The sequence below is a fragment of the Oncorhynchus tshawytscha genome, linkage group LG03 (genome assembly GCF_018296145.1).
Source record: "Oncorhynchus tshawytscha isolate Ot180627B linkage group LG03, Otsh_v2.0, whole genome shotgun sequence".
NCBI lineage: Eukaryota > Metazoa > Chordata > Actinopteri > Salmoniformes > Salmonidae > Oncorhynchus > Oncorhynchus tshawytscha.
The window spans coordinates 15,672,669-15,695,635 of record NC_056431.1 but is presented as its reverse complement, the minus strand read 5'-3'; the positions used below and the strand labels follow the sequence as shown (position 1 = coordinate 15,695,635).

General features: G+C 47.2%; 2 protein-coding genes across 2 annotated transcripts; one reads left to right on the top strand and one right to left on the bottom strand.

Moving 5' to 3' along the window:
• The first annotated feature begins 1,091 nt into the window (after nucleotides 1-1,091).
• Nucleotides 1,092-6,857, top strand: LOC112228406 (Golgi-associated plant pathogenesis-related protein 1). Its single transcript, XM_024393707.2, has 5 exons — nucleotides 1,092-1,439; nucleotides 2,534-2,642; nucleotides 2,823-2,926; nucleotides 3,556-3,633; nucleotides 6,175-6,857. Exons 1-5 carry the CDS (start codon nucleotides 1,427-1,429, stop codon nucleotides 6,333-6,335), a joined length of 465 nt encoding a protein of 154 aa, XP_024249475.1. The 5' UTR covers nucleotides 1,092-1,426; the 3' UTR covers nucleotides 6,336-6,857.
• A 1,443-nt stretch (nucleotides 6,858-8,300) lies between these two features.
• Nucleotides 8,301-19,502, bottom strand: nacad (NAC alpha domain containing). Its single transcript, XM_042306668.1, has 13 exons — nucleotides 19,236-19,502; nucleotides 17,391-19,155; nucleotides 16,828-17,285; nucleotides 16,015-16,061; nucleotides 13,270-15,859; nucleotides 11,835-13,089; nucleotides 11,493-11,717; nucleotides 10,675-10,763; nucleotides 10,339-10,407; nucleotides 9,958-10,104; nucleotides 9,699-9,827; nucleotides 8,610-8,732; nucleotides 8,301-8,418 (listed from the first exon to the last, which is right to left on the bottom strand). The coding sequence occupies exons 1-13, from the start codon at nucleotides 19,500-19,502 to the stop codon at nucleotides 8,404-8,406; spliced, it is 7,179 nt and encodes a 2,392-aa protein (XP_042162602.1). The 3' UTR covers nucleotides 8,301-8,403.
• Between the last annotated feature and the right edge of the window lie 3,465 nt (nucleotides 19,503-22,967).

The window sequence follows — 22,967 nt, the reverse complement described above, 5'->3', positions numbered from 1 at the left end:
CACCAAAACAAATGACCAGGCCTCTGTGTCAAACTGATTCTCCTGAGAGAGTTCAGGCCTTGGAATCATGACACCTTATTTGCTCATGGCAGATAGAATAGCTTACTGTGTCCTGGAGCATGTCTTTAGGGAAGTAATCTTCTGAGGAAATGTACACTTAAAGAGGGGCTGAAGTTACTCATTTGGCATTGTTTTTTTTGTTGCTTGAACAATAAGAAATGCAGTAGCCATGACGGAAATCAAACGAGACTTTAATGTGGGTGTCTCTTGTGTGTGTGTTCGCACGTGACAAGGGTTTGTATATTCACTCTTCCAAAACAGTTAGTCATTCACCCTTCGAGATAACATAAAACAGCCTAAGCATGTCTTGAAGTCACCTAGGCAACTTCTTTTGCCAATTATCTTCAGCCGGCTGTTGTGCCCAAGTGACAGAGTTAGACTTTGGATAGCCTATCTCTGGGGCTAGTTAGGGACCGTCTATAAATTACACAATGTAACTAGGACAATATTTACATTAAAGGAACACCTTTTAGTTGTCTCATTAACTGCTTTCAATATTTGTATATGCGTTTACAATTTATAGTTGGTTTGAGGTTTTTAAGTCATTGAAATTTGGAGCTATTTAAATATTTTAATATTGTCACATGTACATTGTGTAATTTTATTGATGGTCTCTAACTATACCCTAGCCTAAGGGTATTACAATCGGGTCACATGCAGCTGCACTTCGAATTGATGATTACTTGGGTGCTGCCAGCTGTGGGCAGGATTGACATAAACCCAACCCAAGGAAAATTGTTATGGTACCCTTCCTTTTTTAAAATTATATGTTCTCGAAAATCTCAGTTTTGGACGAGACTGACTTTATGACCCGAATGATCCTACTATTTACACTTTGTAGTCAATTTGGACACTAGAATACATTTTTCTGACTAATATCGATGCCACATAGGCTCACCCTAGTAAAACTGTGTAAAAGTGCTTCTAAACAGTTAAACTGCTCTTAATTAGTTAGGGTATAATGTCCAGCTCACATTTCAAGCAGAAAGCAGGAATCTCAGGCCATAAAAGGGCATGTGTCTCATAGAGATGATGTCATCAGAACAGCCATGCTGGGTCTCTCCTTTCAGTTACACAGAGGGAGGGAGCCTGTGTGTTACAGAGGGATAAGGGGAGAGGGAGGATAATGTGTGTGTGGCCAAGGAAAAGGCAGGGTGTTTAAGAGTGAGAGAGGACAGAAGCAGAAGTTTTGAAAAAGACTAGTTTACTAGAGGGAGAATTGTGAGCGAGAGGAACAAAGGCTACGGAGAAAAATAGGAATACAGAAAGGGAGAGGGAGAGAGGGACAGAAACAAAGTTATAGCAGCTGTTTCAGACCATCAGAGAGCGGACTGAGCCAAAGGGAACAAGAGAGAGTTTCTGTGTCATGGGCAAATCCGGTAAGACTACATGAGATTTAATTGTACTGGAATATGACTGTGTGAAAGTGGAGAATGTTTATCAAAGTGTGTGTGTGTGTGTGTGTGTGTGTGTGTGTGTGTGTGTGTGTGTGTGTGTGTGTGTGAGAGAGAGAGATTACAAAAGAGGATTAGGTCTCAATTTGTGACAATGGGCTGTTATCATGCAACAGGGACAAAGGGGTGGATTTTAAAAAGCTGTACTTTATTATTATTTTTTTAACCTTTATTTAACAAGGCAAGTCAGTTAAGAACAAATTCTTATTTACAATGACGGCCTAGGAACAGTGGGTTAACTGCCTGTTCAGGGGCAGAACGACAGATTTGTACCTTGTCAGCTCGGGGGTTTGAACTTGCAACCTTCCGGTTACTTGTCCAACGCTCTAACCACTAGGCTACCCTGTCGCCATAGTCTTGTAACGCCTATGCGCTAGGTCAGTTTCTTCCCTTCTGTGGTGAGGATGAAACCACTATTGAGAGTATCAGGAATAGCTGTGCCAGTAGGGGAATTCCCTATTTGCACTGTGTGTGTGTGTGTGTGTGAGATCAATTGACAGAACATTTTAGGTGCCAGTTTCCAGAACCACATTATCCTCCATTTGAAAGTGGTATTTAGTTTAGGAATAAGCTAAGTCTGGGTCAAGGATCCAGCCCCAAGGACTGCAACCACTGATTATTCACAAGGCTGTAACAGGCTGTATTCCGCTACATCTGCTAAGTGTGTGTGTGTGTGAGAATCGCCTCATTGTGTGAATGCCAGAGAGAATGGAGATGTGTGAGTATGGCTGTGATTGGCACCAGGCTGGGGAGAGAGTGGATGTGTCCCCCATTCATACATACCCTGGTACTATCTGTCTAGTATTATAGACTCAAGCCTGGGGAACAGCCATATGTATGGGGCTTACTGGAGATTTACTACTGCCTAAGTTACTGTCTGATTATCTGCAGCCTATCGTTTTATTGAGTTGTATTAATGATTTGAAAGTTTGCTTGTATATTACAGTGAAAACAAGGGAAACAATAGACATTTACCTTCAGTTTTTTTCATGGCATCTTGTTTTGTGTTTCTCTCTCAGCTTCTAAGCAGTTTTCAGAGGAGGTGTTGCGGAGTCACAATGAGTATCGTAGGAAGCACCAGACACCCCCTCTGAAGCTGAGCAGCAAGCTGAGTAGCGATGCCACTAGGTGGGTCACCGAGACATCGGGGCCCCCCCAACCCACACACACACTTAGCCTTCTACTCCACCCACCACCTTTATCAGAGACATGGCCAACCACACCCTTACTTCCTTCCACTTCACCTAACCCCACCCATATTTTAGCTGTCTTTATCTAACTATTACCACAACTATCTCCACCCTGTAGGTATGCTGAGTCTCTGGCCAGCACACGGATCCTGAAGCACAGTGTTGAGTCCAGTAAGGGGAGCTGTGGCGAGAACCTGGCCTGGGCCTCCTATGACCAGCCAGGTACACACACTGTAACCCGATGACTCCTAATGCTATGACCAAACATTGACACAGCCTGCATATGTTTAGTTATGTAAATGGAGACAGATACATTATTCGCTGTGTACGGTACAGATAGTAACATTAAAGAGAGCGATCCAGAGTCTCTGTAGGGTTTAGTTAGGTCTAAACTATAGACTATCCTGTTCAGTGGCGGCCCAGGCAGGAACAGCTGGGGTCCATTTCCCTGCTCTGTGTTCGGAGTGTTTCAGCAACAAGACCATGACTCCGAGCACAACTATGTCTGTGCACTGACCTGACAGTCTGCTGTGATTCATAAACAGTCTCCTATGGATACATACTGTTACTGGGTCAAGCTCAGTTAATCTCTCTCTGGACTGCTCCTCTGAAACTCGGGATCTCAAACCTCTCCGTGTTCTTCTGACCCACCTAAAGCTTTGGCAGCTTTTATACGGTTAGCACTGTTGCCTTGGACAGCTGCCATCTTGGATAATATTTCCTTGCCGCTGTCATCTCTGCTGGAACTCTGGGGGTTTTAGCCCGAGTTTCTGTTAAACAATAGTGACAAAGGCAACAAACAAGTATAATGTTATGTGATAACCTGTAACCTTTGTCCTCTCTGTGTATAGGGAAGGATGTCGCTGACCGCTGGTATGATGAGGTCAAACAATACAACTTCAACCGTCCCGGCTTCTCCTCTGGCACAGGTGAGACACACGCATGCGCACACACACACACACACACTGACTTGTGTAGTGCTGCATGCCACAGTGTTGTGTTCACCCAGGCAGTGTTGAACTGTGTGGTCTTTGTTCTATAAATGTGACATTATCATTCTGTGACTGTGTAGTTCTGTGACTCTGCTCACAAACATGCACGGAACACTCCTTCCTGTGGAAAATCTAGTTCTTTATAGCATTCCCAGTCTTTTCTGTCCTTCCTGTTCTCTTCCTGAAGCCTCCTGCTCAGTGTGACTGACCCTGCAGCATCAGGATCACTCCTATCAACTCATGTGCTGCTGACAGATAGAGGAGAGGAAAGACAGAGGGGGAATGATGGGAGTGTGCAATAGAGGGGAAAGAGTGTATATGGAGGGGATGATAGAGGGGGGATGGGAGTGTGCAATAGAGGGGAAAGAGTGTATATGGAGGGGATGATAGAGGGGGATGGGAGTGTGCAATAGAGGGGAAAGAGTGTATATGGAGGGGATGATAGAGGGGGGAGATGGGAGTGTGCAATAGAGGGGAAAGAGTGTATATGGAGGGGATGATAGAGGGGTATATGGAGGGGATGATAGAGATGGGAGTGTGCAATAGAGGGGAAAGAGTGTATATGGAGGGGATGATAGAGGGGGGAGATGGGAGTGTGCAATAGAGGGGAAAGAGTGTATATGGAGGGGATGATAGAGGGGGAGATGGGAGTGTGCAATAGAGGGGAAAGAGTGTATATGGAGGGGATGATAGAGGGGGGAGATGGGAGTGTGCAATAGAGGGGAAAGAGTGTATATGGAGGGGATGATAGGGGGAGATGGGAGTGTGCAATAGAGGGGAAAGAGTGTATATGGAGGGGATGATAGAGGGGGAGATGGGAGTGTGCAATAGAGGGGAAAGAGTGTATATGGAGGGGATGATAGAGGGGGGGGGAGATGGGAGTGTGCAATAGAGGGGAAAGAGTGTATATGGAGGGGATGATAGAGGGGGAGATGGGAGTGTGCAATAGAGGGGAAAGAGTGTATATGGAGGGGATGATAGAGGGGGGAGATGGGAGTGTGCAATAGAGGGGAAAGAGTGTATATGGAGGGGATGATAGAGGGGGGAGATGGGAGTGTGCAATAGAGGGGAAAGAGTGTATATGGAGGGGATGATAGGGGGGAGATGGGAGTGTGCAATAGAGGGAAAGAGTGTATATGGAGGGGATGATGGGAGTGTGCAATAGAGGGGAAAGAAATGGAGGGGATGTAGATGGAGGGGATGATAGGAGGGGGATAGAGGGGGGAGATGGGAGTGTGCAATAGAGGGGAAAGAGAGGAGGGGGGGGGGAGATGGGAGTGTGCAATAGAGGGGAAAGAGTGTATATGGAGGGGATGATAGAGGGGGGAGATGGGAGTGTGCAATAGAGGGGAAAGAGTGTATATGGAGGGGATGATGGGAGATGTGCAATAGAGGGGAAAGAGTGTAGGGGATGGAGGGGATGATGGGGGAAAGAGTGATATGGAGGGGAGATGGGAGTGTGCAATAGAGGGGAAAGAGTGTATATGGAGGGGATGATAGAGGGGGGATGGGAGTGTGCAATAGAGGGGAAAGAGTGTATATGGAGGGGATGATAAAGGGGGGGGAGTGTGCAATAGAGGGGAAAGAGTGTATATGGAGGGGATGATAGAGGGGGAGATGGGAGTGTGCAATAGAGGGGAAAGAGTGTATATGGAGGGGATGATGGGAGTGTGCAATAGAGGGGAAAGAGTGTATATGGAGGGGATGATGGGAGTGTGCAATAGAGGGGAAAGAGTGTATATGGAGGGGATGATGGGAGTGTGCAATAGAGGGGAAAGAGTGTATATAGAGGGGAGTGTGCAATAGAGGGGAAAGAGTGTATATGGAGGGGATGATAGAGGGGGAGAGATGGGAGTGTGCAATAGAGGGAAAGAGTGTATATGGAGGGGATGATAGATGGGGGGAGATGGGAGTGTGCAATAGAGGGGAAAGAGTGTATATGGAGGGGATGATAAAGGGGGGAGATGGGGGGATGATGTGCAATAGAGGGGAAAGAGTGTATATGGAGGGGATGATAGAGGGGGGAGATGGGAGTGTGCAATAGAGGGGAAAGAGTGTATATGGAGGGGATGATGGGAGTGTGCAATAGAGGGGAAAGAGTGTATATGGAGGGGATGATGGGAGTGTGCAATAGAGGGGAAAGAGTGTATATAGAGGGGAGTGTGCAATAGAGGGGAAAGAGTGTATATGGAGGGGATGATAGAGGGGGAGATGGGAGTGTGCAATAGAGGGAAAGAGTGTATATGGAGGGGGGAGATGGGAGTGTGCAATAGAGGGGAAAGAGTGTATATGGAGGGGATGATAGAGGGGGAGATGGGAGTGTGCAATAGAGGGGAAAGAGTGTATATGGAGGGGATGATAGAGGGGGGGAGATGAATATAGGGATCTGTAGCTGTAAATATTTAGAGGAGCAGTGCTGCAGAGGGCTTCCTTCAGTGAAGGTGTTTAGCTTGTGTCTCTCTCTCTCTCTCTAACCAGGTCATTTCACAGCAATGGTGTGGAAGGGCAGTAAGAAGCTGGGTGTGGGGAAGGCCAGTGCGCCAGATGGTTCGTCATTCGTGGTAGCCAGGTACTTTCCAGCAGGGAACATCACCAACCAGGGACACTTTGACAACAACGTCCTGCCGCCCAAGGACTAAGGAACATACTGACCCATCCAAAAGACATTTGCACTTTGACTTGTGACCTTGACTTATATATATGTATATGTATATGTATATGTGTGTGTGTGTGTGACAACCACTGTGACTTAACAAATGCATGAACAAAAATATAGGCAAACCATTGACCAAACCATGCCAGCTGTGCCTTCCGGAGGTGTACCAGCCACCCAACTGGGTTTCGACCTACTCATTCCATCGTTAGTGGGGGTGGGGATTTTACACATAGTAAAATTTCTGGTTTAAAAAAAATAGTACCAGTCCAAAAGTTTGGACACCTACTCATTCAAGGGTTTTTCTTTATTTTACTATTTTCTATATTGTAGAATAATAGTGAAGACATCAAAACTATGAAATAACACATATGGAATCACGTAGTAAACAAAAAAATGATAATTAAACTAAACTCGATTTTATATTTTAGGTTCTTCAAAGTAGCCACCCTTTGCCTTGACGCCTTTACACTCTTGGCATTCTCTCAACCAGTTTCACCTGGAATACTTTTCCAACTGTCTTGAAGGAGTTCTCACATGCTGAGCACTTGTTGGCTGCTTTTCCTTCACTCTGCGGTTCAACTCATCCCAAACCATCTCAATTGGGTTGAGGTCGGGTGATTGTTGAGGCCAGGTCATCTGATGCAGCACTCCATCACTCTCCTTGCTCAAATAGCCCTTACACAGCCTTGAGGTGTGTTGAGTTATTGTCCTGTGGGGAAAAAATTGAGTCTCACTAAGCGCAAACCAGATCGGAAGGTGTTTCGCGGCAGAATGCTGTGGTAGCCATGCTGGTTAAGTGTGCTTTGCATTCTAAATAAGTCACTGACAGTGTCACCAGCAATGCACCATCACACCTCCTCCAAGCTTTACGGTGGGAACTACACATGCAGAGATTATCCTTACACCTGTTCTGTGTCTCACAAAGACACGGCGGTTGGAACCAAAAATCTAAAATTTGGATTCATCAGACCAAAGGACAGATTTCCACCAGTCTCATGTCCATTGCTCATGTTTCTTGGCCCAAGCAAGTCTCTTCTTATTGGTGCCCTTTTTAGTAGTGGTTTCTTTGCAGCAATTTGACCATGAAGGCCTGATTCATGCAGTCTCCTCTGAACAGTTGATGTTGAGATGTGTCTTGAGCTCTGTGAAGTATTTATTTGGGCTGTGATTTCTGAGGATGATAACTCTAATGAACTTATCCTGTGCAGCAGAGGTAACTCTGGGTCTTCCTTTCCTGTGGCATTCCTCATGAGAGCCAGTTTCATCATAGCCCTTGATGGGTTTTGTGACTGCACTTGAAACTTTCAAAGTTCTTGAAATATTTCTGATTGACTGACCTTTATGTCTCAAAGTAATGATGGACTGTTTCTCTTCGCTTATTTGAGCTGTTCTTCCCATAATATGGACTTGGTCTTTTACCAAATAGGGCTATCTTCTTTATACCACCCCTACCTTGTCATAATACAACTGATTGGCTCAAATGCATTAAGAAGGAAAGAAATTCCACAAATGAACTTTTAAGGCACACCTGCTAATTGAAATGCATTCCAGGTGACTACCTCATGAAGCTGTTTGAGAGAATGCCAAGAGTGTGCAAAGCTGTCATCAAGGCAAAGAGAATCTTAAATGTGAAATATATTTTGATTTGTATAACACTTTTTTTTGGTTACATGATTCCATATGTATTTTCATAGTTTTGATGTCTTCACTATTATTCTACAATGTAGAAAATAATAAAGACACTGGAATGAGTAGGTGTCAACTTTTCAATGGTACTGTATGTGTTTTATTCATTGTGAGCATGATTTAAACTGACTTGTTTGACTATGTTTTGTATTCTGTTTGATGTTTTAATGTAATAAAAGCGACTGTCTTTTAAAATGCCCCATTTTCACTATACATACATGACATGTGCAGTATAAGGGTGGTTAACAGTATCGCCCACTACTGTGGTTATTACAGACTGTTTATTAGCAGGTAAGGAGAATGCAACATAGCAGCGATACAGATGTGACACTGGCATTTATGCTTTGGGGGGGGGGGTCCTCCTCTCACATGGTCAACTCCTATGGGAGAGAAGAAAGAGGGGGAGAATTACTTGGGGTTGGATGCATGAAGAAAATAAAATTGTTAAGCTTTTATTTTTTTTCAAGATCTATTGGAAAAAGGACTGTTGCAATCAGTAGGTCATAACAGCAAATGTAACACACTGTCCGCGTTGGGCCTACAACAGATTCCTTCATCACTCCCTCCTCACCATGATAGCGTTAACGATGTCATTGGTGTTGTGTCTGAGGGCGTGGACAGCTTTAGAGCGGGACACGTTAGCCTGGGCCATCACCAGCTCTATATCCCTCTGCTCCAAACCTCCCTCGTCCACCTGACAGAGGTCAAAGTCAGTTGCACTATGGAACACTTCTGAACATGAAAAAAAAAATGCTACAGTTCATAACTGTAGCATTGGGGTGGCAAGTAGGCTAGTGGTTAGAGCGTTGGACTAGTAACCGGAAGGTTGTAAGATCGAATCCCCAAGCTGACAAGGTACAAATCTGTCGTTCTGCCCCTGAACAAGGGAGTTAACCCGCTGTTCTTCGGCCGTCATTGAAAATAAGAATTTGTTCTTATTTTAACTGACTTGCCTAGTAACATTTTTTTAAATAGCCATCAGGCTAACTACAGTAAAGTACTTGAAAATAACTACAGTAACAATACTTGAAAATACTACTTAAGTTTTTAAATTTTTTTATCTGTATGTGACTTGAACTATTTTTGACAACTTTTACTTCACATTCCTAAAGAAAAATATGTACTTTTTACTCCATACATTTTCCTTGAGACACAAAAATACTCGTTACATTTTGAATGCTTAGCAGGACAGGAAAATGGTCTAATTCACATACTTATCAAGATAACATCCCGGTCATCCCTACTGCCTCTGATCTGGGGGACTCACTAAACACGTGCTTTGTTTGTAAATTATGTCTGAGTGTTGGAAGGGTGCCCCTGGCAAGCATGCCATGTGGTATGCCTAATATAACTAATTTGAAAGGATTTATACTTAAGTATATTTGAGCAATTACATTTACTTTAGTATATTAAAAACCAAATACAGGATTTTCCTGTGTGACTCACTTTAACTTGAGTCATTTTCTATTAAGGTATCTTTATTTTTCTCATGGCAGTTGGGTACTTTTTCCACCACTGCAGTAGAAATTAATTAATTAAAAACACTAGACAGAATTGTTTCATATTAAGATCTAAAAGAACTACTGTACATGAAAGAGTAAGAATAGCGTAAAGATTGGTGTTTTTCCTTAACATAATGAGTCAGCATGCATTTCCATACCTCCTCCTCCTCGCTCTCCTCCTTGATGGTGAGGCTGGGTGGTGCAGGGGGCACCAGTGGGGAGGGCTCCACCGGGACCTTAAACTTCTCTGCCGCTGCCTTGTGCACCTGTTGAGACAGGTCCTCTATCTAGGAAGGAAATAGGAAGAGAGAGGTCACCTTGGCCTCTGAACACAATGTAGATGAGAGAAAAGAGAGGGGGATAAAGAGAGAGGGGTTAGAGAGAGCGAGAGAGAGTGAGAGAAGGTTAGGAGGTCACCTTGGCCTCTCCAAACACGATGTAGATGTCTGACGCGGGGCTCTTGAAGACGTCAGGTCTGCTGATGACAAACAAGATGCTCTTCGACTTCCTTATAGTGATCCTGGTCACACCGTGGACCGGCCGCAAGCCCAGCTTACCCATGGCCTAAACACACACACACTTGTTACACCATGATGCGGCCAAACACACAGAATACACACACATTTGCTCTGTGTTTGATTAGCTGAATCTGCCGCATGGAGCAGCTCTGTGTTTGATTAGCTGAGACTGCCGCATGGAGCAGCTCTGTGTTTGATTAGCTGAGACTGCCGCATGGAGCAGCTCTGTGTTTGATTAGCTGAGACTGCCGCATGGAGCAGCTCTGTGTTCACATCTCGCCTTGCGGGCCTTCTTCTCACTGCGGCTCTGCTTAGGTCTGTTAATCCCCTCATCAGCAGGAGAGATGGGCTGAGAAGGAGAACAACAACATCAATTCAAAACCTGAGAACATTCTACAGTAGTTTACCCATATACAGACTGATAATATGGAAAAGATCTCTGAAGCTGCGACCCATTCAGAAAATACAGGCCCCACAACACGCATCCTTCTGACCACTCTACCTAAAGGTAATGACATCAATATGTTATTACATAACACACAGTGAAAGCAAGGTTTCCACCCTTGGAGGTAAGGGGACTTCTAGAGTGTTCTCTGCCCACACACGGTAGATTCACCTGGGGTTCTGAGGATCTCAGTGGCACGCCCTCTGGTTCTTCCAACTCTGGCACTGATCCCTCACTCTCCGACTCATTGCAGGAGCCCACTGTGGAACACACACACTGTTACTCTCAGAGTACTGCATCACATCCTCATTGCTATGGTAACTAATGACTGAGATATAGATGATGAGGATATGGTGTAGCTCGTTAGCACTGGTAATGGGACAGTCCATCATAAAGCTCTACGGCTAACCTAATCACCAATCTCAGGGGAGAAATAGATCACCTCATTAAATAGTAATGGCATTTCATCTCTATGCTATGGAGCATGCAGGTTATGACGTATAATTACATTCTGTACTACTGTGTTTCAATGCATGTAGCATTGTTCATTATGCTGCAGTGCTACCACACATACAGTACACATAAATCCCCATCAATGATTCTATGTACATATCATCTACAGGGAGGTCAGTTCTAGCTAGATTGAACCAGTGGTTTCAGGTTGACTGACAGTTGCCCTAAAAAAACCTCTATTGAAAGATGTGCAATAACAATATTCCTCCTGGATAAAATGATCCTCTCTCTGATTATTTCTCCTCCATTATTCAGTAGCTGCAGCAGTGTTCTGTGGTCGACGGGGTATTATTGAGAAGCCTTCCTAGAATCTGAAGTATGTCCTTCATCAGGACCATAGCAGGACCACAAGACATATTCAGAGCCATCTGTGTGTGTAAGGAAGGTCATAGGTGGAGTCACTTCTCAGAATCAGTTTCTCAAGGAAACGGAGAGAAACAGACAGAGATAGAGATATGGGTTTTCAGACTACGTACAGTTGTATTTGAAGGACAGTTCCAGTTCCTGTGAATCCTTGTGGCTGATTGGACAGTCTATCTGTCTCTCAGTTGGTTGGCGGGAGGAGTGAAGCAGTATCTCTCGCTGATTGGAGGAGCCAGACTCTTTATGAGAAGGGTTTCCCACAATCCCCCTGGGCTGAGTCATGTGACGTCGTAGAGGAACAGCAGTGTCATCATCATCACTGTCTGTGTCCATCCCATCTGCAACAAAATCCAAGTTCACACAGGTTGGACTGATTCATGATTCACTGATACTTGATTACCAAAAAGAGAAAATCAAATCACCCCACACCCCTATCTCTACTGAGTGTAACTCACCTCTGTCCTGTGGGCTTTGTGACTGAACTGGCTTGATCTGTCTGTTGGGCTTGGTGAGGAGGTTTGGTTGGAGCTGGGCCTGGCAGCGGATGTCTAGGACAGGCACTGTGGTTGGAGCCTCCATCCGTGGCAAAGACTCCTGGGTGGGCTGGGTAAGGCTGGGGGTCGAGGGCAGGGCTGACGTGAGTGGAGATGAGAATGAGTAGGGGGTAGGGGACATACGGACACTTTCAGTGGGTATAGGGGGATGCTTAGGAAGGGCGATAGGGGTAGTAGAAAGGGTTGCGGAGGCTGCCTGAAGATTGGTTGATTGAGGCTGGGTGTCTAGGAGTGGGGTGACAGGCTGGACTGTGGTGAGGAGAGGCTGGGACTCCTGTATGGGGGTGGGGAGGTCCTCATCTGGCTGCACTGTGAAGGTACTGGGGGGAGGAGAGGAGGAGAGAGGAGAGGGGGAGAGAGGGGGAGGAGAAGAGGAGGGAAGAGGTGGAGGAGAAGAAGATCTATTCTGTTCTGTAGGGGAGGCATGGCCACTCCCCACATTGTTATCGTTGATGTCCTTCCTGCTTTCTGTCTGGCAACCAGGCAGCGGCCTGTTGTCAAGCATTTCCTGGTGCACTTCCATGTTCACTTCCTGGTTGAGTAGGAGAGCAGGAGAGATAGGGCAGAGGTTGGTAGGACTAGGGGGAGTCGGGGATCTGGAGACGTTTCTGTTTTCCCCTCTCCTCTCGGACTCTGCCTCAGGTTTGCCCTTCACAGGTGTCCTCTGTCTGGTATCTGCAGCAGATGTTTGTCCCCTCATATTCTTATTATTTTGTTTCCCTGGTGGGGAGGTGTCTTCTAGGGTCTTGGCAGTGAGAGCTGGTTCCTGTGGGTGATCAGCAGACCCAGAGCCTGACGGAGATTGTCTGCGCGGCTGACTGGGTCTGTCTCTGCTCTGCTTCCCTCTCCTCCCTGGCTGAGGAGGAGTGATGGCTTTCTCTGTGCTCAGCTCTCCCTCGGGTGTCTGACGCTGTGCAGGTTCTGGAACACTCTCTGTTGGAGAGAATCTCTCCTCTGCAATCTCCTCCACCTCTCTTTCCCCTGAGATACAAACACTGCTCTCCTGTTCTTCTAATGCCCCACTCGTCTTTGGTTGGTCAATGTGCCTGTCAGTCTTCTGACCGCCACCACCTTCTTTTTGGCTCACCGTCTGTGGCTCTGTCTCCTCTGGCTGAGGCTGGGAACATAGTTTTTTCACACTTTCTACCGTGTCTTTAACCACTGATAGGGACGATTCTTGGAAAACTTGGACCTTCTCTACTGTGTATTTGCTCACTGATGGGGAAAATTCTTGGGAAACTTGGACTTTCTCTACTGTATCATTACTCACTGATTGGGAAGTTTCTTTGGGAAACTTGTACCTCTCTCTGTCTCCTCTGGCTGACTGTGTCTTTTTTCTCACTGATGCGGAAGTTTCTTGCGAAACTTGGACATTCTCTACTGTGTATTTGCCCATTGATGGGGAAGTTTCTTGGGAAACTTGGACTTTCTCTACTGTGTCTTTGCCAACTGACAGGGAAGATTCTTTGGAGACTTGGACCTTCTCTAATGTGTCTTTTCTCACTGATGGGAAAGTTTCTTGGGAAACTTGGGCCTTCTCTACCGTGTCTTTGCCCACTGGTGGGGATGTTTTTGGGGAAACTTGGACCTTCTCTACTGTGTCTTTGCCTATTGATGGGGAAGTTTCTTGGTAAACTTGGACTCTATCTACTGTGTCTTTGCCCACTGATAGGGGAGATTCTTGGGAGACTTGGACCTTCTCTACTGTGTCTTTGCTCACTGACGGGGAAGTCTCTTGGGAAACTTGGACCTTCTCTACTGTGTCTTTGCCCACTGATGGGGAAGTTTCTTGGGAAACTTGGACTTTCTCTACTGGGTCTTTGCCCACTGATAGGGCAGATTCTTGGAATACTTTGACCTTCTCTACGGTGTCTTTGCCCACTGATGGGGAAGTTTCTTTGGAAACTTGGACCTTCTCTACTGTGTCTTTGCCCACTGATAGGGAAGTTTCTTGGAAGACTTGGACATTCTCTACTATGTCTTTGCTCATTGATGGGGACGTTTCGTGAAAAACTTGGACCTTCTCTACTGTGTCTTTGCCCACTGATTGGAAAACATATTGGGAAACTTGAACCTTCTTTACTGTGTCTTTGCCCACTGATATGGAAGATTCTTGGGAAACTTGGACCTTCTCTACTGTGTCATTACCCACTGATAAGGAAGATTCTTGGGAGACTTGGACCTTCTCTACTGTGTCTTTGCTCACTGATGGGGAAATTTCTTGGGAAATTTGGACCTTCTCTACTGTGTCTTTGCCCACTGAGAGAGAAGTTTCTTGGGAGACTTGGACATTCTCTACGGTGTCTTTCTTCAGTGATCGGGAAGTTTCTTGGGACAGTCTGCCTGACTTGGAGTTGCTTGGTCTGATTTTATGGCTGAAGGATCCAAATGCCCCACCCAGCAGAGACAGAGCTGGGTCTGCCTGTTTGACTGCTGGGTTAATATCTGTGTTACTGTTGGGTCTGGAAATGGCTGCCTCTACTGAACCAGGGCTCTGGTCTGAGACAGTCTGTGGTTTACCTCCTGGTGGTGAGACACGCCCAGGGCTTTCCATGGACAAGGACGGTTGTCTTATGTCTGATTGGTGTGTTGAGCTGTCAGTTGATGTTGATGGCCTATCGGAGGCTGCAGCAGCCTGTGATCTCACCTCTGTGAGTGGTATGTTTGAGAGAGACGCCCTCAGACACACACTCTGGCTCTTTTGTCTCACGTCCTCTGACAGGGCATTCAGAGTCATACAGGTTGGCATTCCAGAGGATAGGAACACTGAGACATTGTTGTTGTTTTCCTGCTCCTCCTTGTTTTCCGGGTGACTCTGCAGGTTGCTGACATCATCCTCTGGGAATTGGGAGCTTCCGTCCTCTCCTCCCCCTGCCTCTGATATCTCCTCGATGGACCTCCAGCTGGACAGGTTGGACTCTGGCACACCCTCTCCCACAAGCTCAACATCTGCCATCTTGTCTGGCCGACCACACAGGCTGTTGTTGTCTTCTTCGTCCCCCATTATATCACCCACCTCATCCTCATCTGTGCCGACATTGGGCAGCCCGGAGAGTGTCTGTCCAATCTTCTGTCCAATTGTCTGTCCAATCGTATGTCCCTCCACCTCATACAGTAATAGGCTCTGTGCCTCCAACCCACAGCCCTGCCCCAGAGAGAGAGATAGGGCCTCCCCTGCCCCCCAGGACCCGGACTCTGCTCCTAACCCCCTCCTATCAGCCCTCAAGCCCCCATCCCCCCTCCTCCCTCCTGCATCTGTCTCTGAGTTCTCCCTCTTGGGAGAGACAGCCAGGGGTGTGTGAGGGGAGCCCAGGGCCCCAGGGCCCCCGTCCTCAGTGCTCAGGGTGTTCTCCCTCAGGTTCTCCTGGGCGGGGTCACATGGGCAGATGTCAGGGGTCAGGGACAGGTTGTCAGCCAGGTCAGGTGAGCTCTCAGGGCAGGAGGAGACAGGGATGTTGCTGGGGTTAGGCTCTTTCGGGCATGAGAGCAGAGGGACCCCCTTGTTCAGGTCGTTGGTGGCAGTGGTCCCTTCAAGGACCTGATGGGAGTCCACACCTTCAGCGCTGCTGTTCGCGTTCTTCTGGTCCAGTTCCAGCACTGACACCAGAAGCGGTTTGGACCGGACTGAAGCTGCTGCCACCCCAAACACACGTGGGAGCGGCTTACGGGGCTCAGAGGTCTTCTGTTTAGGCCGGGGTGTGTCTGACTTAGAGGGGCGTGGCTTAATGAGTAGTTTGAACGAGTCCCTGTCTGTCTGCTCTGTGTGGTCCTCGTCTGAAGTCTCTGTGCTCTGTTCATTATTCTCTCTCTCCCCACCGCTCTGTTTGTCCTTCCCTCTCTCCCCATCACTCTGTTTGTCCTTTCCTCTCTCCCAACCGCTCTGTTTGTCCTTCCCTCTCTCCCCACTGCTCTGTTTGTCCTTCTCTCTATCTCCACCGCTCTGTTTGTCCTTCCTTCTCTCCCCACTGCTCTGTTTGTCCTTCCTTCTCTCTCCACTGCTCTGTTTGTCCTTCCCTCTCTCCCCATCACTCTGTTTGTCTTTCTCTCTCTTTGCACTGCTCCTTTTGTCCTCCTCTCTCACCGTACCAGCCTGTACTTCCTCTGCAACTGCTTTGGCTTGCCCTGCTCCTGTTGCCAGGGTCACAGGGCTGTTATGGGATGGCTGGGTTGCCAGGATGACAGGATTGCTGTGGGACGCTGTCTCCTCGATTGTAGCAGCAGGGTTAGTGTTAGGAGTAGCAGCAGTGTTCGTTTTAGGAGTAACAGCAGTGTTCGTTTTAGGAGTAGCAGCAGGGTTAGTGTTAGGAGTAGCAGCAGGCTTAGTGTTAGGAGTAGCAGCAGGCTTAGTGTTAGGAGTAGCACCAGGCTTAGTGTTAGGAGTAGCAGCAGGGTTAGTGTTAGGAGTAGCAGCAGGGTTAGTGTTAGGAGTAGCAGCAGGGTTAGTGTTAGGAGTAGCAGCAGGGTTAGTTTTAGGAGTAGCAGCGGGGTTTGGGGTAGAGCATGTACCTGGGGTAGTTTTGGGGGTTGAGGCTGTAGCAGGGTTAGTGTTAGTGGTACAGGCCGTAGCAGATTTAGCGTTAGGGGCAGGAGCACTGTTAGTGTTAGGGGTAGAGACCGTAGCAGGGTTAATTTCAGGTCTACATACGGTAGCAGGGTTAGTTTTGAAGGTTGAGGAAGTAGCAGAATTATTTTGTGGGGTTGAGGCTGTAGCAGGGTTAGTGTTAGTGGTACAGACAGTAGCAGATTTAGCATTAGGGGCAGGAGCACATTTAGTGTTGGGGTTAGAGAGAGATTCAGCCTTGGTTTTAGGGGTTGACACGGTAGCAGGAGTAGTATTTGGGGTAGTGAAGGCAGGGTAAGGGGTTGTAGAAAGTTTAGGGGTAAGGGTAGAGACATAAGGGCTCTCCTGAGAAGGAGCGGGGACAGGAGGGTCAGAGGACTCTGAGGAGATCTCCATTTCACTCCCACTACTGCTGTTGGAGGACTCGGGGTGGGCTGATTCCGCAGGTTGGGCAGGTGCAAGTGCAGGTTGTGGTGGTCTAGGTCCTGGAGGATCCTCAGGCCGGGGCTCTTTGTCACCTGGGGGATTGATTAGGCTAAGTCTGCTCTGGGACTGGGACAGTTCAGTGCTGTAGGCCTCTGGTCTGGTTTCAGGCTGAGGTTTGGCTTGGTGTAGTTCTGTGGGTGATCCTGTGGGTGGTCCTGTGGGTGGTACTGTGGGTGGTTCAGCATGTCTCTCTGTGCTGTACAGTCGCTCATCCTCTTCGCCATTATAAGAGGCGGAGTCTAGTGAGTCGTCAGTGTCGTCTTGGAAACAGAAGGACTCATCCAGCCCTTCGTTGATGGAAGTTTCTGACAGTGAATGAAGGAAGGAGGCCGAGTTGTCCTCTTCAGCTGGGTCATTTACAGCCTTACCCTCACCCTCCTCCTCCTCTTCCTCATCCTCAACATCCTCACCCTCCTCTTCATCCACCTCTTCCTCTATCACTATTTCTACTTTAGCCTCCTCTATCTCTACCTTAGCCTCCACTTCTTCCTCATCATCTTCATCATCATCCTCCACGTCCCCCTCCTCCTCTCCGGCCGCGTACGCATCCACATCGTTCCTGTCGTTTCCCTCTCCTCCCTCATTCCCCTCCTCTGTGGGGAAGAGAGTGATCTCCATGGAGTCTGCCTGAAAGAGGAGACTGGTGTGGAGGGGGAAGTTAAGCAGAGAGGCTGGGATCATACTCTCCTCTTCCTCCATCTCTCCATCATCACTGTAGGAGCCTGGGAACAGCAGGAAGGTACCCATCTCTCCGTAAGGGCTGGAGTTATCCCCATCTGACACATCTGGAGAGCAGGTGTCCATGGTAAGGTTGGAGGAGGCAGGGTTGACGCAGGAGGTGTGAGGGCTTAGGTTCCCCATGTCTGGGGCAAAGGGGAAGGAGATGGAGGTCAGCCGTGGGGAGTCTGCTCCATCATCATCTGGGTTGGTAATGGGAGGGTAAAGCTCCTCAGACACACAGGCCTGCAGCTCCAGCTCCAGGCCTCTTTGCAGCAGGGGACTTGAGTACTGCTGTCCCCCAGCCAGAGCATCCTCTGCTGGGCAGAGCGAGCCCTCCGACTCCCCTCCATCTTCCTGGGAGTCGGTGCTTCTGCCGCTGCTGCTCCTCAATGGGGAAGTGTCCTCTGTCACCCAGCGAGGGCGACAGCTACCCCTTGAGACTGTCACTTCCTCACTCCTTCTCCCCCTTACCTCCCCTCTCAGTACCTCCTCCTCCTCCAGGATCACAGTCTCTGCTAGACCCTTATAGAGGCAGAACCGCCACTCTGCTGCTCCTCCTCCCTTTTCCTCTGCCCTCTCCCCTACTGCTCCCCTATCCTCCCCCACTTCGTCTCCGATTTCGGACAGCGAGCTGACAAAGCATGCAGGTGCCTCCTGCACATCCTCTGCCAAGAGAAGATTGGGGGAGGTGCAGGGGGAGGTGGAAGAGGTCCAGCTGCCCCCCTCCGCCGTGACGTAGGAGCCAGAGGGGGAAGTAAGGGGGGAGCACAGGTCCTCACTGTCCGAGTTTGGTGAGAGGGGAGAGGCTGGAGAGCCGGGGTAAGAGCGGTGTTTGAGGTGTAAGGGGCGAGCAGCCATCTTGATGGGGGTGGAGGGGGCGGTGTAGTACAGGTCAGGATCCAGGGACGAGGGAACACCCACTCTCAGAGGGTCCACGGCATAGGCCGGCTCAGTGAAGGATAGGATAGCAGGGGGATAGGCTGGCTCGGACAGGGAGGGCATGGCATACATGGAACATACAAAAGACATTTCATCATAGGGAGACAGCCCTGCCTCCAAAGGGCTTAAGCTGCCCATCAAGCTAACATCAACTGTGACTGGCTCTGAGGAGGGAGGGGACGCAGGGATGAGGGGGGTGAGGAGAGGTCTAATGGGCAGGACAGGGCTTCTCTCCTGCTCTTGCTCCAACTTTGGGGTCAGAGGTGAATTGTCTCTCTCCTGCCCTGTGTCCAGTTGGGCCTTTTCTCCAGCCTCGGCCTGGGGCTCTAAGGGAGGCTTAGGGACCTCCAAGACTGGGCCTCCAGGCAGGGGTATCGCCTGGCTGCTCTGCCCACATGGGCACTTCCCTGTCAGGGTTTTCTTTGTCTTGAGCAGGGTCTCCTGGCCCATCACCACCCGTGTGTCCATGTTCTCTGGCTCCTTGTAGTCGCTTTCCACCTCTGAGCCCATCAGAACCTGGAGAACATAATGAGAACGTTAGAAAAACATAAAGAGAAGAGTAGACCATTGGTAAACATACACACACATATACACACCTTGATTCTCTCCATCTTCACGGGTCCGCTGCGGCGTCCACAGGGTCCGTGACCTCCAAATGTCCCGCTAAGTCGGACCGTGTTACTGTGGCGACGGTCTGAACCTTCAGGCTGGGGTCGCGGGGTCGCGGAGGAGCTAGGTGTGGCCCGAACCAGCCGTGGCCCGAACGGAGAGGTGCATGATGGCAGCAGCTTCTGAGGGGTGCTGGGGGAGGGACTAGAGCCGCTGTCACTAGGGGTGGAATCAGTGGAGGCATGTCTGGTCATGTCTGAAAGAGGAGCGAAAAATAAGAAACTGTTTCTGTAATGTTATGTCCATGAGGTCAGAATCACTAGCTGCTTCATGACGTGGCAACAGTAACAGTAATGGAGAAAAGGCAACTAGAATTTCAGTTTACCTCCTGAATGTATTAAAAATAATACAATTAAAACACAAAATATCTGTAATGGATGCTGTAGTCTCTTTGACTTTGTTGAATTTCAGCTCTCTCTTTGAAGCTTGTTCTCCCTCCATTACTGTTGCACACATAGCTATACCTAGCGGCTCTAGAATTCCACCTAAATGTCAGGTGACTGAAAAGACTGCGCTCACAGCAAGGTACACATCAAGTGGTATCAACATATCAAAATATAAGGTCCCTACTGTCGTCACTTACAACCATCAACTACGGCTGGGTGAGTGGAGCCCATTTACTGGTAGTGAGTTCTGAATTAACTAAATGTGTGCTCCCTCCATTTACAGGGCTCACTGCCCAGGGTAGTTCTTTACTCAGGCACTTTTCCTTCCACAGTAGTGACCCCTGACCCCCAAGGGAATGGAACACACCCTGAGTTTGCTGAAGTCTGCATATCTGGCTCTAGTACCTGCTGCTAGTTCAGTTGAGCCCGCACTGTGCATGAGTGTGTGTAAGCTTGTGCATGTAGGTGTTTTTCCCCCTCTCCTCTACCCCTCCTCCCATCTTTCCTGTACCCATCTAACAATTCTTTGTGAGGCATTGGAAAACCTCCCTGGTCATTGAGGTTGAATCTGTGTTTGGAATGCACTGCTGGACTGAGGGACCTTAGAGATTGTATGTGTGGGGTACAGAGATGAGGTAGTCGTTCAAAAATCACAAAGTCAGTGCATGCAACTTATGTGACTTGTTAAGCGAATTTGATTTGATTTGAAATGTTTTGTCCTGAACATATTTAGGCATGCGATAACAAAGGGGTTGAATACTTATTGACTCAAGACATTTCGGCTTTTCATTTTTTATTCATTTGTAAACATTTCTAAAAACATCATCTACTTTGACATTATGGCGTATTGGAGAAAGAGAGAGAAAAGACAAGAGAGAATGAAAGGAATTGAATAAAGAAGAATTCATATTGATTGATGGGTAACATCGAGAACAAGCTGGTCTTGTGTGATATTCATCCCAGATCCTGCAGGGGCGCTACATGCAGGGTGTCTGTTGCCCTCTTCCGTTGCTTGATGCTTGATAGTACTACAGCTAGCACAGTTCGATAACTTCACTAGCTACTTCATGTACAACTTGAAAATACCATGCTAACACTGCTCTCAGTGCTTAGTGGTAAAATTATGGCCAACATGGTAGCTAGCTTATGCTACTCCGTCTCTTATTTGAAATGAGGCTATTGGTGCTAGCTCTCGTCTTTCTCTTTGCACTTTTGCTCTCTCTCCTCCTCATCTTTCTCTCTTTTGCTCTCCCTCTCTTGCGCTTACATCTCTCTCTCTCTCTCTCTCTCTAATCAGACACTCAGATTAGCCATAGGCTAAATGGTCCCATTATTAGATCACCGCCTTTCCCTCGACACACACCCACGCACTCCACTCCAGTGACTACGCCATCGTCTCCATAACCTTAAACAGGAACGAAGGATCATTTTGAGAGAAAATGACAGAATGGAGGAGAGGAACTAGGGCAAGAGTGCGAGTGGAGGAGGGAGTCTGGATCAGTCAGAGAGAGAGAGAGAAAGAGAACGCGAGAGAGGGATCGACAAAGGGGGTATTTTCCATTCTATTATGACCAGCTCTGCTGCTCCTTACTGATGTGACGGTTCTGCAGGATTTAAATGAAAACAACACACAAGACTCCTTATGAGATTTCCATGAAATCCCCTGAGTCCTGTCATGTACTGTGAGTGCACATGCCAAGGTTATTATAGTAAACAAAAACAAAAACAAAAACTAATCATGAAAAAAACAATTTAGTAACTGAAATAAAATAATTAACAAATACGCTTGAAAAACTTAAACTATCTTTGACTCCTAAACTAACTAAAATAAAATAAAATAAAAACCATTGTGAATTATATTCAGTTTTAGTTTATCTTCTAAACTTAGGGCATAGTACTACTTAAAAAATAATTGGATAGGTGTAAAAATGGGCAAGAGCCTTTCCTTCTCTCATATTTTTTGCACCAATCTCGGCACCAGTCCTTTTAAATCCAAGTCACATTTAGATTGACTTTATAATTTAAACCTAACCTAACCTATGACCTGACCCTTCAACTAACGCATTTACCAAAGATTATCTATATATAGACAAGAGATGGGACTCAATGGGAATAAATGTCAGAAAAGGCAGAAGGCAGTCGGGAGGAGGTGGTAGCAGGCTGGAACATTCTAGCCAATAAGAGAGCAGATTTACATGTGAACAATGGGCACATCTGCGATATAACATAAAAAATATATCTATAATAATTCAAATTGGAGACTTATATATCCCTCACTAACTTTTAACATCAGCTATCTGAGCAGCTAATCGATCGCTGCAGCTGTACATAGCCCATCTGTAAACAGCACACCCAATCTACCTACCACATCCCCATATTGTTTTGAATTACTGCTCTGCTCTTTTTCACACCAGTATTTCTACTTGCACATCATCATCTGCTCATCTATCACCCCAGTATTAATTTGCTAAATTGTAATTACTTCGCTACTATGGCCTTCCTCACGCCGTGTGCACACACTGTATATAGACTTTCTTAATTTTTCCTATTGTGTTATTGACTGTACGCTTGTTTATTCCATGTGTAACCCTGTGTTGTTGTTTGTGTCAAACTGCTTTGCTTTATCTTGGTCAGGACGCAGTTGTAAATGAAAACTTGTTCTCAACTAGCTTACCTGGTTAAATAAAGGTGAAATATATATATTTTTTTTAAATGGCTCCAGCATCCCTAAAACCTCCATAAAAACTGAAACTAAATAATATACAACTAATACTAAATGAAAACTAGCAAATCAGGTCAGAAAATGAGCTGAAACTAAACTGAATTGCAAATACAAATCGAAAAACCAATAGAAATAAAAACGAATAGAAAAACACTAAACTATAATAACGTTGGTACAGACATAGGGATATGCACGCATTCACACACACACAAACACTCTTCTCTCAACTGGGCCATCGCCATGCACAGTGACCTCAGAAATGTGCACACGCTCACACGCTCACACGCACACACGCGCACACGTGCACACACGCATGCGCGCACACGTGCACACACACACACACACACACACACACACACACACACACACACACACACACACACACACACACACACACACACACACACACACACACACACACACACACACACACACACACACACACACACACACACACACACACACACACACACACACACACACTAGCTCCACCAGGAACCCAAATATCACTTACTGATGGAGTATGTGGACTCTCTCCCTCCCTCTTTGTT